The 20071-nt window shown below is 44.3% G+C and overlaps 1 protein-coding gene across 3 annotated transcripts in view; it reads left to right on the forward strand.

Annotated features, from left to right (window-relative positions):
* The window catches only part of LOC141117547 (cholesterol 24-hydroxylase-like), a 63409-nt gene extending 44587 nt beyond the window's left edge, over positions 1-18822 (forward strand). For 2 of the 3 annotated variants that reach the window (XM_073610446.1, XM_073610445.1), the window contains exons 6-15: positions 952-1090; positions 1232-1342; positions 2991-3147; positions 4428-4490; positions 6228-6300; positions 8027-8111; positions 14187-14297; positions 15821-15909; positions 16978-17044; positions 18348-18822. In XM_073610446.1, coding sequence (XP_073466547.1) covers positions 952-1090; positions 1232-1342; positions 2991-3147; positions 4428-4490; positions 6228-6300; positions 8027-8111; positions 14187-14297; positions 15821-15909; positions 16978-17044; positions 18348-18494 — 1042 coding nt within the window. In that variant the 3' untranslated portion in view covers positions 18495-18822. The remainder of the gene's footprint in view (positions 1-951; positions 1091-1231; positions 1343-2990; positions 3148-4427; positions 4491-6227; positions 6301-8026; positions 8112-14186; positions 14298-15820; positions 15910-16977; positions 17045-18347) is intronic. The other variant, XM_073610447.1, reaches the window with a different exon arrangement.
* Positions 18823-20071: the final 1249 nt, after the last annotated feature.

The raw sequence follows: 20071 nt of genomic DNA on the forward strand, positions 1-20071 counted from the left end.
ATGATACACGGGACTAGGTGTCCTCCAGTAGGGATGAGCTTCGACTCGAGCGTCGGCTGTTCGCCAGTTCGCCGAACAGCGAACAATTTGGGGTGTCCACGGCAAATTCGAAAGTCGCGGAACACCCTTTAAAAGTCTATGGGAGAAATCAAAAGTGCTAATTTTAAAGGCTTATATGCATGGTATTGTCATAAAGTGTTTGGGGACCTGGGTCCTGCCCCAGGGGACAAGGATCAATGCAAAAAAAAAGTTTTAAAAACTGACGTTTTTTCGGGAGCAGTGATTTTAATAATGCTTAAAGTTAAACAATAAAAGTGTAATATTCCTTTAAATTTTGTACCTGGGGGGTGTCTATAGTATGCCTGTAAAGGGGCGCATGTTTCCCGTGTTTAGAACAGTCTGACAGCAAAATGTATGTGTATTGTCGGACCGACAATTCATATAGCCGCGGGTAGTTTTAAATGACTTTTTTTCCTTTGAAATGTCATTTTGCTGTCAGACTGTTCTAAACACGGGAAACATGCGCCCCTTTACAGGCATACTATAGACACCCCCCAGGTACGATATTTAAAGGAATATTACACTTTTATTGTTTCACTTTAAGCATTATTAAAATCACTGCTCCCGAAAAAACGGCTGTTTTTAAAACTTTTTTTTGCATTGATCCATGTCCCCTGGGGCAGGACCCAGGTCCCCAAACACTTTTTATGACAATAACTTGCATATAAGCCTTTAAAATTATCACTTTTGATTATTCATGTTCGTGTCCCATAGACTTTAACGGTGTTCGCGTATTCGAACAAATTTATTACCTGTTCGCATGTTCTGGTGCGAACCGAACAGGGGGGTGTTCGGCTCATCCCTATCCTCCAGTTATGGTTTAGATCTACTTTAAGCAATTGTAGGATTTTGAGCTTAGAAAGCAGAGTTGATGTTAAACCTTTATTGCAGGTTCCTGATGGGTTTAATGGGACTATTCAATGACAAAGCAGAAGAGTTGGTGGAAAAGCTGTCGGAGATGGCGGACGGAAAAACAGAAGTTAAAATGCATGATATGTTCAGTAAGGTGACCTTGGATGTCATTGCAAAGGTAAGCTACCTCCACCCTAGTGGTGGAACAGAGGAATGGCATTAAGGGTATGGGAGTCAGGCACTTGCCCCTCCATATGAAAGTGTAACATAACGCAATGGATGTCCATATGTTTATATTGTCCATGTGTATATTTGGCAGGTTGCGTTTGACATGGATCTGAATACCATACAAGACAACCAGACGCCGTTCCCGCGAGCCATCCTCATGGCCATGAAAGGAATGGTTGAGATGAGAAACCCCCTTGTTCGTGTGAGTGTTCGCAAAATACAAACTGAGAAGGACAAAACTTTTCAATTTTTGTTAAAAGCTGGATGCTGTGTAAAAGAAAAGAAACACACTTTTATAGGAAAAAAATGTAAACAAGCTAAAAAGAAGACTTGCCATTGTTACATATGTTGCTGCACTGTGGTGCAATTCATTTTGAATGGCACCCCAGCGCACCAAAACGATGTACATGCGTTGCAGCCCACAGATATGCAAGGCAATGCACAATAGTGTGTTATATGAAAGAATATGTAAACACAACATTGCATATTCCCAATATGTGTTCGCTGTTCTCCAATGATCAGAAATGTCCTAACCCCCCCCCCGCACAGCCATTCACTGGGAAGACCAGTGTGCCGCTGCTGCTTCTCCTCCCCCAGCTCTTATGCAGCTGAGAACAGAGGGAATGTGATCACTTTTAAAAAAGGGATATGGAGATATATATATATATATATATATATATATATATATATATATATATATATATATATTATATGCGCGAATGTTTGCCTCTCATGGGTATGGGTTGTTTTACAAGGTGATCGTTTACAATCACTTTAAAGATTTTGTGCTATGTCTGATTTTTGGGATGTTTTGTTGCATAGACAATCTCTTGATTTCAGTGGGCTGCCCTAACGCATGTTAACAAGCAACATAATGCACCTTTATATCTGCTGGCTACTGGCTGTGGCACCTCTGACCCCTGGGTGGAACCTTCTGTTTCCTGGCTCTTGGTTAGGGCTCCTCTGACCCTTAGGTGATGCCTCCTGTCTCTAGGCTCCTGGCTGGGGCTCCTCTGACCCCTAGGTGAGGCCTTCTGTCTCTTGGTTCTTTGCTGGGACTTCTCTGACCCCTGGGTGAGACCTCCTGTCTCTTGGCTCCTGGCTGGGGCCTCTCTGGTCCCTGGGTAAGACCTCTTGTCTCTTGGCTCCTGGCTGGGGCTTCTCTGGTCCCTGGGTGAGACCCTCTGTCTCTTGGCTCCTGGCTGGGGCTCCTATAACCTCTAGATGAGACCTTCTGTCTCTTGGCTCCTGGCTGGGGTTCCTCTGACCCCTGGGTGACACCTCCTGGCTGAGGCTTCGCTGACCCCTTGGTGAGACCTTCTGGCTCCTGGCTGGGGCTCCTCTGGCCCCTGGGTGAGACCTCCTGTCTTTTGGCTCCGGGCTAGGGCTCCTTTGACTCCTGAGTAAAACCCCCTGACTTCTGACTCCTAGGTGGAGCTCCTCTGACTCCTGGGTGAGACCTCCTGTCTCTTGGCTCCTGACTGGGGCTCCTCTGGCCCCTAGGTGAGACCTCCTGGTTCGGCTCCTCTGACCCCTGGGTGAGACCTCCTGTGACTCGTTTTAACCAAACTTGCTGTATTCTGTGATATAACCATCTCATATGATTGTGAGCACCATCTACTGGCCATAACGTGGTATTTGTTTTTAAATACCCCAATCGGGGGTATTTTAAAAAAATTTGCCTAGTAGATGGTGCTTGTGGTCATACGAGATATAATGCCGAATACAGCAAGTTTCATTGAGCTAAGCCAATGTATATAACATTCCTTCAGCAAACCTTTTATACAAAGACCCCCAAAGTTTCCAAAGTGTAATAAATGTGCGTGTGTGTTCTCTTTTTTTGAACATAGGTTCTTCCATCAAAACGGTCCATTGTCCAGGAGATTCGAGACTCAATACTTCTTCTCCGTAAAACGGGAAAAGAATGTATTGAGAAGAGACAGAAGATGGTACAAGAGGGGGCAGAGGTTCCTGGAGATATACTGACACAGATCCTTAGAGGTGCTGGTAAGTGTTGTCACTTATTCCCGGAAAATGTTCCGCCATGTTCCATAGATAGACAAGACAGACGTATCAAATAATTTTAGAGTCCTTCAGCTCATTAATGTCAATCCTAAAGGCGATCTCATAACATCAATGTCAGGGGTCTCCAAACTTTCTAAACAGAGGGCCAGTTTACTGTCTTTCAGACTTTAGTGGGGGAGGACTGTGGGCAATGGGAGTAGAAAATGACATCAGTGGGAGTATACAGTGCCCCATCTTTGATATTAGGGGAAATAATAGTGCCCCTTCACAGTTGCCAGTGGGATGACTAGTACCCCATCTTTGGTGTCAGTGGGAGAAAAAGTGCCCCATTGTTGGTGTCACTAGAGGAACATTTCCCTCTTGTTGGTGTTAGTGGGAAGAATTGTGCCCTATCGTTGTCAGTGGGAGAAATGGTGCCCCATCCTTGGTGTCAGCGGAAAAAATAGTGCTCCATCAGTGGTATCAATAAGAGGGATAGTGCCCCATTGTTGGTGTCAGTGGAAGGAATAGCGAGCTATCATTGGTGTCAGTGGGAGGAAGAGTGCCCCATCATTGGGGGTCAGTGGGAGGAATAAGGAATAGTGCGTCATAGTTGGTGTCAGTGGGAGGAATAGTGCTCCATTGTTGGTGTCAGTGGAAGGAATAGCGAGCTATCATTGGTTTCAGTGGGAGGAATATTGCCCCATTGTTGGTGTCAGTGGGAGGAATAGTGCTCCATCGTTGGTTTTAGTGGAAGGAATGTCAGTGGGAGGAATAGTTTTTGGTTTTAGTGACCTATTGTTGGTGTCAGTGGGAGGAATAGTGCTCCATCGTTGGGGTCAGTGGGGGGGGGGGGAATAGTGCTCCATCGTTGGTTTTAGTGGAAGGAATAGTGACCTATCGTTGGTGTCAGTGGGAGGTATAAAGAATAGTGCCCCACTGTTGTTGTCAGTGGGAGGAATGGTGCTCCGTTGTTGGTGTCAGTGGGAGACATAAGGTATAGTGCCCCATCATTGGTGTTGGTGGGAGAAATGGTGCCCCATCGTTGTTGTCATTGGGAGCAATAGTGCCCCCTTGTTGGTATCAGTGGGAAGAATAGTGCCCCTATATTGGTGTCATTGGGAGTAATAGCGCCTCAAGGGCCAGATAAAAGCAAGCAAAGGCAGTTTGGAGTCCACTAATCTATGTTATTCATGCAAACAATTAGGGTTAGCCTGTAAGACCTCCAAAAATAGAAATGCATCATTGTACTCGGGTGTAATCTTCCTGTTTTCTCTTTACAGCTCTAGAAGATGAGTGTGACATCGAGGTCATGATAGACAATTTTGTAACATTCTTCATTGCTGGTGTGTATCTAGTGCAAATTCCCAATGTACCTTCAAGTTTTTATTCTTGATGTCCTGCAATGCTCTAGTCCTGAAAAGAACTTCTATACTGCTGGAGTGAAAAATCGAATCTGTTATTATTTAAAGTATTTAGGTTTGAACATGCACTACAGGCCAGTGTTAATTTTGACGTCAAATTTCAATTTAGTTTTAGTCATAGTCTTTTGATGAAAATGCCATTTTTAGTTTTAGTCGTATTTTAGTCATCTCAATTGTTTTAGTTTTAGTGGTATTTTAGGTTGACGAAAATGTTTTAGTCTACGAAATTAACACTGCTTACCAGAAATGACAACACAAAAATAAGCAGGGCAATAATTTCACATCAGGATATAGAAATTTTACAGAAAGACCTGAATAAAATAATGGAGTGGGCAACTACATGGATAAGGATGTGGAACTCTCTTCCACAATTGGTGGTGTCAGCGGGGAGCATGTCAGAAACCATGAAATCAGACGAGACAGAAGTACAGTTAAATCACACTTGTTTAATAATAAAAGTAAAAAGAACAAATGTAGTCAAAACATAGCCAGAGTTCAGTAACTGGAACGGATAGTCAGCCAAGCCATAAGTCAGGGATCAATGTAGTGGAACAGCAAGCAGGATCTGGAGCCAGAAGGTATGTCAGCAAAGCAAGTTTTTAAACAGGAACACAGGAGAATGTCTCTGTGATGTTGACCAGGGCAAAGACAGAGATCCTCTGGGCTGGACGGCTTAAGTAGGCAGGACTGATGAGCAGGATATCATCAACAGCTGAGTAACTGTGGAGAGATAGGAGCTGGCAATTAGCCGACGGCTGAGCGGCCAGCTCAGAGAAGGAAGGGCTGAGCCCAGCCCTGACAGTGTATTGATATTTTTAAAAGACTCTTGGACGTGCATCTTGGTGAACACAACATACAGGGATATGGGAAATGATTATCGACAGTCACACATACACCTACACAGGTTGAACTGGATGGACTATTGTCCTTTGTCTATTGTCTTTATTCAACCCTACCTACTATGAAACATTGAAGCGTATCCCCTTGACAATGTCTGTTCAGACGAAATGTACAATTCTCATGTTGCTTGGAAGAAAAAAGCAAATGTCTATATGTTGTGAAAGACAAACCCTTATTTTTCACCCCTTCAATTTTTATTAATCTAATATATATATATGTGTATGTGTGTGTGTATATATATATATATATATATATATATATATATATATATATATATATATATACAGTAATACCTCGGATAGCGAGTAACGTGGTTAACTAGCATTTCGCAATATGAGCTATTTTATTTTTTTAAACCCTGACTCGGTTTGCAAGCGTTGTCTCGCAAAAACGAGCAGGATTCAAGCTTCTGTCGCGCAGTACCGCATTTGGCCAGAGGTGCAGGGGCGCCGGTGACATTCGGAGCCGCTCGGATGCACTCGGCAACACTTGGTTCCCGTGTGTTTCCGAGCCTCTCCGAGTGTTTCCGAGTGTCTCTGGCACCCCCACCTCTGGCCACATGCGGTACTGCATACCATAGAAGTCACTGTGGAGCGAATTATCTGAGTTTCCATTGACTTCTATGTGGAAACTCGCTTTGATATATGAGTGCTTTGGATTACAAGCATTCTTCTGGAACGAATTATGCTCATAATCCAAGGTTCCACTGTACTGGTAAATAAAGCTAATTTTAAAAAAATATTGCATTTTTTTTTATAGGGATGGAGACAACTGCTAATCAGTTGGCATTTGCTGTCCAATCACTGGCACAAAATCCAGAGATCCTGAAAAAGTGAGTAGATGTAATTTCAATGTAGAGTTAAAGAACTGAAGAGTCTTTTTTTTGTCTATGAGAAAATCCTTTGCTTAAAGTGTTACTAAACCCAGGGGCCTGCATTCATTATATCTGGTCTCCCACAGTACAGAGAACATGGAAATGCAGTTATTTTAGTAAATATAAACTGCTCATTACCTTTTCTCATTGGAAGTATATAGCAGTCTTGTGACTTGATCAGTCTCTGCTTAAAGATTGGAGCAGTTTTCATTCTCCCCTGACCCTCTGTCTGGACAGTGCTGATTGGCCCTGTGCTGATCACATGCACCCTCCCAAAAAAAAAAAAAAAAACTCTCTAGCAATACAAACCAAACTGAGCATGTGCAGCCTGACTCCAAATGCTCTGTTTTATCAGGAGATGGGTTGGAGTCAGTTAAAGAAATGGAGGATCAGAAATGACAGGATCAAGCAGCCTTTATACACAATGTGGAGGATTAACCCCTTGGGTTACACAATGAATATAACAAGCATGCTCTACCGCATATACAGACTGATTTTACTGTTGTGGGTTTAGTAACACTTTATTCTTATATTGGAATAAATTTGCATCTGGACCAATAATTCACAATAATGGCACTCTCGGGTCTACCGAGTATCAATGAAATCCCGACAGGGGTTCTAAACTTTTTTTATGGCTTTAGATACAGTTTAGCAAATATAATCAGGGCCACCGATAAGGCAGTGCAGCCAGCCCTCCTGTATTGGGCCCAGTCCTTATCAATTCAAAAGGGGGGCCCAGGCACCTGCCAAGCAGGAAGACCAGCTGTACTGCCTTATTGCAATGCTGACACTTGTGACCCTTGTGCAGTGCTGCCGGCTTCTACTTTTCTTCCTCTCGCTGCAGTGCAGGTGGATCGGTTCTAGTATCTGTACACCCTTCCCCCTGCTGTCTGGGACCCCTGTGTGCCCCTTTCCCCCACAGTACTGCCATTTTTTCCCCTCCTCTCCTCTCCCACCGGCAGCTGCTGAGGGCACACAGGCAGGCTTTTTCAGGATAGTGAACAGGGGGGCTCCCCAGCCTGAATGAACACACCACCCTGAATGAACACAGTGAGTGATCGGTACCAATCGCTCACTGTGGGGGTGCAGATATTGCCTCTGTGCTGCTATCCACTTAAACAGGTTTTGTTCATCGGGGGTATAATTTCTGCCCAGACTGCAAAGCATAGCATTGCTGGCGTTTTGCATTTTAGCAAAAATATAATTTGATATTTTCGGTGGGGGGGGGGGGGGGCCTGTGATTTCTATCAGCAGCCCTGAATATAATACAAGGCAAGTTATATGGGTGAGTGGGTACTAGATCTAATATTACATTTTAGAGCAGTGGTTGTCAGTTTGTGAGGTATGGAGGGCCTCATTTGCAACTCCTGACCCCAGGAAAGGGCTGCTCATAATATTTAATAAATGTAATGTTACGTAAGACTGTCGGGGACCGCATAATTACTAGGGGAGATAGTAAGAAATTGCGGACATACTACAGGTGGGGTTGGAGATATGCTTGTCTGTAGACAACTTGAACTTGTTACCCGAGACTGCTGGAGATGACTTCCAACACAGCCCTATTACAAAATCAAGGGTCCAGGGGCTGTATGGCAAGCACCAAAAGACCACAGATTGGGCACCAGGGCCTTAGAGATTTTAATACTTAAGTACAACCAGTAAATCTCTTTTTACTGATTCACAGGGCCCAGGCGGAGGTAGATGAAGTCATTGGTTCTAAGCGAGACATTGAATACGAGGACCTTGGTAAACTCCAATACCTATCTCAGGTAAGATAACATAGTACAACAGTGTGGAGATTTTAAGATGTCACCAGCACTCTGATGTCAAGATACAGAGTAACATTTAATGGATTTGTATATATAATGCCAACCAGGGCTTTTTGTCTCAGAGAATAGGTACAGGAACTCCCCCCTTCTGACTCACCCCTTGTATCCATCCTACCTACCTCCGAGGATATTCCCTTGGTTCCACCCCCTACCCACCTCCAAGGATCTTCCCTTAGTTCCACCACCTACCCACCTCAGAGGATCTTCCCTTGGTTCCACCTCCTACCCACCTCCGAGGATCTTCCCTTGGTTCCACCCCCTACCCACCTCGGAGGATCTTCCCTTGGTTCCACCCCCTACCCACCTCAGAGGACCTTCCCTTGGTTCCACCCCCTACCCACCACCCAGTAGCTTCCCTTTTGAAGAATACACAAAATGATACCAACTATATTGTGGTGCTAAATAATTTGTATGGAAACAAGAAAAGCAGTAAAATAGATCCCCTGCAGCCAGCAACAATAGACCCATAGACCCCTCTCACCAACAACAGACCCCACCCTAGTAACAATAAACACCCCCACACAACCATAGACCCCCAGCAACAACCCCACCCCATCAATAGACCCCATTCCAGCAACAATAGACTCCCCCCAGCGACATTAGAACCCCACCCCAGCAACAATATCCCCCCCCAGCAAAATCAGACCCCCTCATACAATAATAGATCCCCCAGCAACAATAGACCCCACCCCAGCAACATTACATCCCCCTCCAGCAACAATAGACCCCCAGCAACAATAAATCCCCCACACAACAATAGACACCCCCCACATACACACACACACGCAACAAAATACCACCCCAGCAACAATAGATCTACCCCAGCAACAACAGATCTCCCAGCAGCCAGCATCAATACAACCTCAAGCAGCCAGCAACAATAGACCTCTCCCTCAACAGTAGATCCATCCAAGCAAATATTGACCCCCCCAGCAGCATAAGACCCCTGAGAATCAATCTTTTTCCACCAACAGACCTCCCCAGCAACAATGGACCCTCTCACAAAAATAGGTCCCCACCAGTGACAATAGATCCCCTCAACAGACCCTCCAGAACACCCCAGTTTATGTCATCCATGAGGGACCAGTGCAGCAAACGGTGTCATTGATAGAAGGTGGAATCACAGGTTCACACTACCCTAGGGCATTGGTCATAGCAACCAATACGGCTCCAGCTCCCATTGTAGTGATGTTGATATGAGAGCATTTCTCTTGAGGTTTTCTATAGTGAGGGAACAGGACCACCATTTCAATGGATGCAACAGACCATGCAATGATCAATAGATCATTATGTGGAACTGTATCACATACTTTGCTGAAATCAAGATAGGCTATGATCACAAGACCAGGGTGGTGCTGTGGACATAGCATATCTTGATTTCAGCAAAGCATTTGATACAGTTCCACATAATGATCTAATACAAAAGTTGTACAAGCTAGGACTTAACCCTTGGGTGGTTCAGTTGATATGCAGTGGGCTAAAGGAAAGATACCAGAGTGTGGCTGTAAATGGGGTTCAGCAGTCACTAGTGGTGTACCGCAAGACTCTGTGCTAGGTCCTATTTTATTTAACTGCTTGCCGCCCGCCGTTATATGATGGCCGGGCGGCGCAACTCTCGTCCGTCCATTTAAACAGGGCATGCGCACGATCGTGTGTGCGGGATTGGGCATGGCTGTTTACCACGTGATGAAGTCACGGCCAATCACAGATGGTACCTCCCCATTTTGCATGGCGCATGTGCGCGAGCACGTCGGTGGCAGCGTGTTCCCGGGAACACTGCTCGTCACTGACGCTGGTAAACAGCCATTGGCCGGGGGCTGTTTACCATGTCATCGGCTGTGATCCTTTCACAGCTGATCACTAAATGTAAACACAGAGCGGTAACGAGATGTTACCGGGTTCTCCTCCTCACACACCAATCGTGTACTTTGGGGTGTTTGCTTTCCAAAATGGGGTCATTTTGTGGGCAATTCTATTGTCCTGGTGCTCCAGGGCCTTCTAAAGTGTAATAGGTGGTTGAGAAATGAGATGTGTCATTTATGCTCGTAGAACGTTTGAAGGTGCTACTTCAATGTTGGGCCTTTGTATGTGGCCTGGCTGTGTAAAAGTCTCACATGTGGTATTGCCATACTCGGGAAGAGTAGCAGAATGTATTTTGGGGTGTAATTTGTTGTATGCATATGCTCTGTGAGAGAAATAACGTGTTAATATGACAATTTTGTAAAAAATAAATCTTCATTTTGCAAAGAATTGTGGGAAAAAATTACAACTTAAAAAAACTCACCATGCTACTTACTTAATACCTTGGAATGTCTACTTTCTAAAAAGGGGTCATTTGGGGGAGTATTTGTACTTTCCTGACTTGTTAGTGTCTCAAGAAATAGGCTTTCAGTACATCAGGTGTGATCAGATGTGATCAATTTTCAATGATTGGCACCATAGTTTGTAGACTCTCTAACTTTTCACAAAGACCAAATAATATACACTAATTTGGGTTATTTTTACCAAAGATATGTAGCAGTATAAATTTTGGCCAAAATTTATGAAGAAAAATTACTAATTTGCAAAATTTTATGACAGAAACAAAGAAAAAGGCATTTTTTTTTTACAAATTTTACGGTCTTTTTTTATTTATAGCAAAAAAAAAATTAAAAACCCACTAGTGATTAATTACCACCAAAAGAAAGCTCTATTTGTGTGAAAAAGGGACGCAGACTTCATATGGGTACAGTATTGTATGACTGAGTAATTGTCATTCAAAGTGTGAGAGCGCTGAAAGCTGAAAATTGGTCTGGACAGGAACAGGGTGTAAGTGCCCAGTATTGAGGTGGTTAATCTATATGTAAGTGATATAACTAAAGGGATGGTGGGCCAGGTATGTCTTTTTGCTGATGACACACAGGTGTGCAATAGGGTTGCTGGAGGTGTCTGCAACATGGAACCTAATTCGGCATTGCTGGAAGATTGATCAAAGCAATGGAAGATGCAGTTTGATCTTTCTAAATGTAAAATAATGCACCTAGGGAAAAAGAATCCCTTGACAGAGTACAATATTGGTACAGTGTTAGCCAGCACTAAAGAGGAAAAAGATTTGGTGGTACTTATTTCAGAGATTCAGATGATTGCAATATGAGCAAAGGGTGTGATCAAGCAATGGGAAAAGCAAATCGAATTCTAAGATGCATCACTAGAGGGATCACCAGCAGGAGGAAGGAGGTCCTGATTCCTCTATCGATCTTTATATTACTAGAGGGGTCATCAGCAGGAGGAAGAAAGTTCTGATTCCTCTACTGTATATGGATCTTTATATCACTAGCAGGATCACCAGCCGGAGGTAGGAGGTCCTGATTCCTCTATATAGATCTTAATATCACTAGAGGGGTCACCAGCCAGAGGTAGGAGGTCCTGATTCCTCTATATAGATCTTAATATCACTAGAGGGGGCACCAGCAGGAGGAAGGAGGTCCTGATTGTCCTATATAGATCTTTATATCACTAGGGGGTCACCAGCAGAAGGAGGAAGGAAGTTCTGATTCCTCTATATAGAAATTTATATCACTAGAGGGATCACCAGCAGAAGGAAGGAAGTCCTGATTCCCCTATATCAGGGGTGTCCAAACTAGTGTCCATCGTTTCAAAGAGGGCCAGATTTGATGAAGTGAACATGCGTGAGGGCCGACCATTTTGCCTGACATTCTTTGAACCATTAAAATTCGGTCTAAGTGTGTTTGTCCGAGCACTAATACACTGCCTAACAAGAACCCTTTGTGGCTGTGTGTTGTTAAGAGATGAGCTTGGGCTTGTTATTTGGATATACCGTATTTATCGGCTTATAACAAGCACCTTCACTTTAAGAGAGAAGTTTCAGGAAAAAATCTTAAATTTTAAATAACTGTAAAGCAAAATAAGGGTCAGTGCCCATCAGTGCAGCCTAATCAGTGCCCATCTGCAGCCTCACCATTGCCATGAATGCAGCCCCACAAGTGCCATGAATGCAGCCCCACCATTGAAAAGGAATGCAGCCCCACCATTGCCATTAAAGCAGCACCCACCGTTGCCATGAATGCAGCACCCGCCGTTGCCATGAATGCAGCACCCGCCGTTGCCATGAATGCAGCACCCGCCGTTGCCATGAATGCAGCACCCGCCGTTGCCATGAATGCAGCACCCCCCGTTGCCATGAATGCAGCACCCCCCGTTGCCATGAATGCAGCACCCCCCGTTGCCATGAATGCAGCACCCCCGTTGTCCTGAATGCAGCTCCCCCATTATACACATTATACACATACGTTATACATCATACACTCTATATAGATCTTTAGTTAGACTTCATTTAAGCCGCCATAGATGGATCAAATTTCAGCTGGATCAGTATGAACCGGACAAATTTTGATCCATCTATAGGCAGGCTAATTGTACTGAAGTCGATCTAGCAATTAACTTCAGTACAACCAGCCTGGTAGGTTTTTTTTTCATGTGATCATTGTGTTCTGCTGGTGGGGAAGGCTCCACGCTGGCAGAACACAATAGCACTGAGGAAGGGATTTTCCCATCATTACAGACTGTGTTGATGGGAGGATCAAGCACTTTTCTTTCCTTTTAACCCGTAGTTGAATTATAGAAAATGTTATAATCTCCCCTTCAAATTTATCTGGCAGCTCTCAGGAGAACAACTGGCACTGCCCTGAAAACACCAGAGTTGGCTGGTTACAGTTGTAACAAGAGGTTTATGTCCCCTTTGGGGTGGTCTACTACATGATGTCAGCCAGTCTGGGCTGGATCTCCTTTCTTATTGACAGTATATAAAGTGGGGATGGAGCTGCTGGTGTATGGGTAGAGCAGAACCATGGAGAGCTCCAGTAGGTCGTGGCAAGTAGCCACGTGTTTCCCCTCAGTGGGCCCCAGCTTTGGGCCTGATGCAAGAGTTCTGTTATGCCCCATACACACGGTCGGATTTTCCGACGGAAAATGTGTGATAGGACCTTGTTGTCGGAAACTCTGACCGTGTGTGGGCTCCATCACACATTTTCCATCGGATTTTCCGACACACAAAGTTTGTGAGCAGGCTATAAAATTTTCCGACAACAAAATCCGTTGTCGGAATTTCCGATCGTGTGTACACAAATCCGACGCACAAAGTGCCACGCATGCTCAGAATAAATAAAGAGATGAAAGCTATTGGCTACTGCCCCGTTTATAGTCCCGACGTACGTGTTTTACGTCACCGCGTTCAGAGCAATCGGATTTTCCGACAACTTTGTGTGACCGTGTGTATGCAAGACAAGTTTGAGCCAACATCCGTCGGAAAAAATCCTAGGATTTTGTTGTCGGAATGTCCGATCAATGTCCGACCGTGTGTACGGGGCATTAGAGTAGCCTATGATAAAGACGCAGAACTAGACCATCAGTGGCTAAATACCTCTTTGCAGGACAATGTGAAGTCATCAAGAGGACCCTTTATGCCATTGTTTGGACCTTTATAATATCAGTTTCCTTTTAGTAAAACATTAGGAAAAGCAATTTCCTTGACTGGACATTCCAGTAATGGGTCCCTTCAGTTTTTAGGACCACTTGTGGGCTCATTTATGTAGGTGTAACAGGGTGAATTAAGTAGCTCCTAAATTTTCTGGCCATGGACAACTGATCAGAAGTTCTCAACGCTTGGGTGGTGGACCGAGTCAAGCTGGCTATGCGTGAGATGGCTGGGGTTGCCCACATGGAGAAGATTCAGAGAGTTTCATGGAACAAGGTGTGGGACACAGTTATTGGTGGCAAAGAACACCATCCGTGATGGTCTGGAAGTTACCCAATTTTTGGTGGGCTACCTTTACTGCCAATGCCCACTGCAGAACCGTATCTGCTGACTTTCAGGAGAACAGATATCCATCCTGCTGTTCAGATTTAATACGTTTAAAATGATCTCCTGGTGTAGCTGCTGTCTTCCATCTGTCTTTCTTTATAGATTATGTGTTCAAAGTCCCTCTTACATATACAAACCACTGCTTTTTTTTACAGGTGCTGAAAGAGACTCTGAGGTTGTACCCCGGCGTAGCAGGAACATCCCGACAGACGTCAGAGGAAGTGGTGATCAAGGGAGTGAGGATTCCGAAAAATACATCTGTTCTGGTAAGGAATTCAGTTTACACAATGAGCTTTCCCTACCATCATTCACCCTTGCCCTTTTCCTATGGGGACTGGTCCTTTTTGGGTCCTGCAAAAAAGGAAGATCTGGAAGCTAACAACATTTTCCTTTTAGAAAAAAAATCACTAATATTTGAACCATGATAATGGAGAAGTAACACCATTACAGCATTAGGCTCCATTTATCAAAGTGTTGGTAACTAGAATGCATGTATTGCTCTACGTCAGGGGTCTCCAAACTTTCTAAACAAAGGGCTGGCTTATTGCTCTTCAAACCTTAGTGGGAGTAGAAAATGTCATGATTTCAGTGGAGGTAAATAGTGCCCCATCTTTGGTGTCAGTGGGAGGGATAGTTCCCCGTTGTTGGTGTCAGTGGGAGAAATAGTGCCCCATGATTGGTGTAAGTGAGAGGAATAGTGCCCCAACATTGGTGTCAATGGGAGATATAGTGCCTCATTGTTGGTGTCAGTGGGAGGAATAGTGCCTCATTGTTGGTATCAATAGGAGGAATAGTGCCCTATGGTTGGTGTCAGTGGGCACAATAGTGCCCCATGGTTGGTGTCAGTGGGCGCAATAGTGCCCCATGGTTGGCGTCAGTGGGCGCAATAGTGCCCCATGGTTGGCGTCAGTGGGCGCAATAGTGCCCCATGGTTGGCGTCAGTGGGCGCAATAGTGCTTCATGGTTGGCGTCAGTGGGCGAAATAGTGCCCCATTGTTGCTGTCAGTGGGAGGAATAGTGCCCATCGTTGGTGTCAGTGGGAGGAATAGTGCCCATCGTTGGTGTCAGTGGGAGGAATAGTGCCTCATTGTTGCTGTCAGGGGGCAAATTGTGCCCAGTCCTTGGTGTCAGAGATAAGAATAATGTCCCATCGTTAGTGTCAGTGGGAGGAAAAGAGTGGCAGAAATTATGCCCCACTGTTGCTGACAGTGGGGGGGAATTATGCCCCAAAGGCTGGATAAAAGCAAACAAAGGGCCACATCCAGTCCCTGGGCCACAGTTTGGAGATCACTGCTTTAAGTAATCATAGCAGTGTGGTAGAATAGGGGTTGCCTTGGGCAAGACAGTAGGTGCTAGATCTAACTTGTTGTCCAATGCCTACAGCAGCAGGCTAGAGGGAACAGCTCCAAGCTTCAATGTAAACAAATTAGTCATTTTTAATACTATTTGCTTCTTTGGTCCATCTTTGGACACTTGACAAAATTCAGCTTAAGAACCATAGGCAAAAGGGGATGAGAGGAGCCAGAAGACTCATCAATAGTTAATGGAACCAGTTTTGTTTTCTCTCATTTGGTGATTCTCTGCAGAATGAATGTTGTCCATTGAAAAAAAAAAATTTGTGTGAATGGGGAAAATAACACAACATGGCCACTAGATGGAGCTGAAAAGTATACTTATTTTGTAATATACTCTGCGCCCTCCAGTGGCCATAATGTGTATTTTCCCCAGTCACACTATTGCTTCCAGGGATGTTTGCAGCATCTTCTTATTTGTTTCCCTTTTCTTACAGCTGAACACCTACGTTACTGGGAGGATGGAGCAGTTTTTTCCGGATCCACTCACTTTTAACCCAGACAGATTCAGCCGTGGCTCTACCAAGTGAGTTTTGCTTGCATCCAAAGTAAAGGATTGCACTGGGACAGTGGCGTAACTAGAACCTTCAAGGCCCCGGTGCAAGAAACCATGAAGGGCCCCCCTGACCCCCAGCCTGGGCCCCTCCCTCTGAGCCTGGTGGGGCCAGTCTCAAGTGCGACCTTTGTGACCCTAGTAGTTCCGCCACTGGCGTGTCAGTAGTTTTTTTTATTTTTGTTGTTTTATTTCATTATTATTTTATTTTTTTTTTTTTTTAACATTATTATTATTATATATATATATTTTTTTTTCAGGGGAAGCTGACTAGGAGGAGTGGTGGGGGCGGCTACATATAGAGGAACCGATCCCCTTAATTTTCCTTCTGCAGCCGCTGAATGCCCGCTTCTCCTCCTCCCCCCCTCCGCAGGCATTCAATGGCTGCAGGAGGAAAATGGAGGGGAGCAGTTCCTCCTATATGCATCCACCCCCACCGATCCTCCTATGCAGGCGTATGGGGGACCCCTGCAGAATGGGACTGTGTCTCAATTGCTACCCTGCAACCCCTGTAGGTACACCCCTGTTCTGGGGGAAAGGGAAGTACAAAGGACTTACCTACTGCAGTGTAGTTATCATTTCAGAAAAGGCATTTTTGACAGCCCCTTTATGTCAATGGGTGGCCAAATGCACGGGAATGCACAAAGTACAACAGGCATTAATTGCACTGCAACAAACCACATGGTACTGCGGTACCATGCATTTGGGTGGCTGCAAACGTGCGCACGTTTGCTAGATGCATGGGGGTTCCATTAACAATAATGGCACCCACACATGTCTTCAGGCGGCAGCGCTGTGCGGGAAACATGCATTTCCATGTATGTTTAGTAAATAGGGCTTTACAGGGATTATATTATTAGATATAATATGGGTGGCCTGTTTTAGTATAAATTCAGCCTTCTGTTCTTTAATAAAGATGGGGAAACGTCTAGCTCCAAAAACACATTTTTAAAAAATTGTTCCGTTTCCTGGTAATGGTAAGTGAAGTAGCAGAATGACACAACATTGGTATTGATCCATGTTTCTTTATTTTTTTTACAGACCGTATTTTACTTATTTCCCGTTCTCTCTTGGCCCCCGAAATTGTATTGGGCAGGTGTTTGCACAGGTATGTGGATCATTTTATATCTCAGTGTGTTTCCTATCCTGACACCAATGATGGGGCACTATTCCTTCCCACTGACACCAATGATGGGGTGCTATTCCTCCCACTGACACCAATGATGGGGCACTATTCCTCCCACTGATACCAATGATGGGACACTATTCCTCCCACTGATACCAATGATGGGACACTATTCCTCCCACTGATACCAATGATGGGACACTATTCCTTCCACTAACACTGATGGGGCGCTATTCCTCCCACTGACACCAATGATGGGACACTATTCCTCCCACTGATACCAATGATGGGACACTATTCCTCCCACTGATACCAATGATGGGGCGCTATTCCTTCCACTAACACTGAAGGGGCGCTATTCCTCCCACTGACACCAATGATGGGGCGCTATTTCTCCACCTGACACCAATGATGAGGCACTATTCCTTCCACTGACACCAATGATGAGGCACTATTCCTCCAACTGACATCAATGATAGGACACTATTACATCCCATGATACCAACAACGGGGCAATATTCCCCCCACCAATACCCGCGATGTTGCATTATTTACTCCCATTGACACCAGGACATTTACTACTCACTCTGGCCCCAGTCCGGCCCTCTTAAAGTCTAAAGGACAGTAGACTGACCCTTTGTTTAGGAAGTTTGGAGACTCCTGGGCTAGATGATGCTGGATGTCCCCCAGCCAGGAAACGAGGCGGGCTCTATCTGACTTGCTGCAGCTTCTAATGCACACTGTGAGTAAGCAAGCTTCACACTACCTGGCCCAGTGAGCCCCTGTGTCACCCAGCATCTTCCTTTCCACCCAAGGCTGTAAAAGAACTCACCCGCAGCTTCTAATGCAGGGATATGCAATTAGTGGCCCTCCAGCTGTTGCAGAACTACAAGTCCCATGAGGCATAGCAAGACTCTGACAGCCACAAGCATGACACTCAGAGGCAGAGGCATGATGGGGCTTGTAGTTTTGCAACAGCTGAAGGTCCGCTAATTGCATATCTCTGTTCTAATGCATGCTGAGCCTCCATTAAATAATTGAAACCCGATGAATTTAAAGGGTTGCACCATGGTTAGTCAGACTGGGGAGGAAAAGCCTACAGCCAAGATAAGCCGGGGACTTGCTGCAGCTTCTAATGCACATTGTGAGAAGCTCACAGTGTGCAATGAAATCAGAGGAAGCCAGTTCAGTCCAGGAGAGGAGCCAGTATACCTGTGCAAGACTGAAGCAAAGGCCGGAGTTCCGCTTTAATAAACCTTCTTTTGCTTTTTCTGCCAATACACAGATGGAGGCCAGAGTCATAATGGCCAAATTGCTGCAGAGAGTTGACTTTGAGCTGGTGGCGGGTCAGAGGCTCACCATTTTGGATGCAGGAACGCTCCGCCCCATGGACGGTGTGATATGTCGTCTTAAACTCCGGGAGAAGCACTGAGAAGAATGCAGAATAATCCATCCGGATTCTTCCAGAGAACACTTTATCTCTGATCATTATGGCGATTTACTGAGAACCGCTAGTCATGTAACTCTTATTGGAGATATTTTGGTTTGCTTCTGTAAGGAATCAGCATTGGATTCCTATAACTCAAGGAACTACATTAAAATCTTTGTACATTTTATTTTTTTATTTTTTTGGCATCATTTTTCAAAACTTTCTGACTCATTTTTACATTTTTTTTTGAAGCGTTGGGTATCAAGTTACTTGGCGTAACATAATCTTTCACTAAAAAAAATAAAATGGGCTAAGTTTACTGTTGTCATTTTCTTTTAATTCGAAAAAGTGTATTTTTTCCCAAAAAATTGCGCTTGTAAGACCGACGAGCAAATACGGTGGGAAATAAAGTATTGCAATGACCGCCGTTTTATTCTCTAGGGTGTCTGAAAAAAAAAAAAAAAATATATATATATATATATATATATATATATATATATATATATATATATATATATATATATGTATATGTTTGGGGGTTCTAAGTAATTTTCTAGCAAAAAAAGTGGAGGGCCACCCTGAAAAAAAAAATTGCACCAAAAATTCTAAAAAAAATAAAAAAAAAAATTTGAAAAAAAAACATTTTTTAAACTTACCTGAACCCTTGTTACATAGTTACATAGTAGGTGAGGTTGAAAAAAGACACAAGTCCATCATGTCCAACCTATGTGTGTGATTATGTGTCAGTATTACATTACATATCCCTGTATGTTGCGGTCATTCAGGTGATTATCTAATAGTTTCTTGAAGCTATCAATGCTCCCCGCTGAGACCACCGCCTGTGGAAGGGAATTCCACATCCTTGCCGCTCTTACAGTAAAGAACCCTCTACGTAGTTTAAGGTTAAACCTCTTTTCTTCTAATTGTAATGAGTGGCCACAAGTCTTATTAAACTCTCTTCTGCGAAAAAGTTTTATCCCTATTGTGGGGTCACCAGTACAGTATTTGTAAATTGAAATCATATCCCCTCTCAAGCGTCTCTTCTCCAGAGAGAATAAGTTCAGTGCTCGCAACCTTTCCTCATAACTAAGATCCTCCAGACCCTTTATTAGCTTTGTTGCCCTTCTTTGTACTCGCTCCATTTCCAGTACATCCTTCCTGAGGACTGGTGCCCAGAACTGGACAGCATACTCCAGGTGCGGCCGGACCAGAGTCTTGTAGAGCGGGAGAATTATCGTTTTATCTCTGGAGTTGATCCCCTTTTAATGCATGCCAATATTCTGTTTGCTTTATTAGCAGCAGCTTGGCATTGCATGCCATTGCTGAGCCTATCATCTACTAGGACCCCCAGGTCCTTTTCCATCCTAGATTCCCCCAGAGGTTCTCCCCCCAGTCTATAGATTGCATTCATATTTTTGCCACCCAAATGCATTATTTTGCATTTTTCTACATTGAACCTCATTTGCCATGTAGTCGCCCACCCCATTAATTTGTTCAGGTCTTTTTGCAAGATTTCCACATCCTGCGGAGAAGTTATTGCCCTGCTTAGCTTAGTATCGTCTGCAAATACAGAGATTGAA

This window comes from Aquarana catesbeiana, linkage group LG13 (genome assembly GCF_042186555.1).
Source record: "Aquarana catesbeiana isolate 2022-GZ linkage group LG13, ASM4218655v1, whole genome shotgun sequence".
NCBI classification, from domain to species: domain Eukaryota; kingdom Metazoa; phylum Chordata; class Amphibia; order Anura; family Ranidae; genus Aquarana; species Aquarana catesbeiana.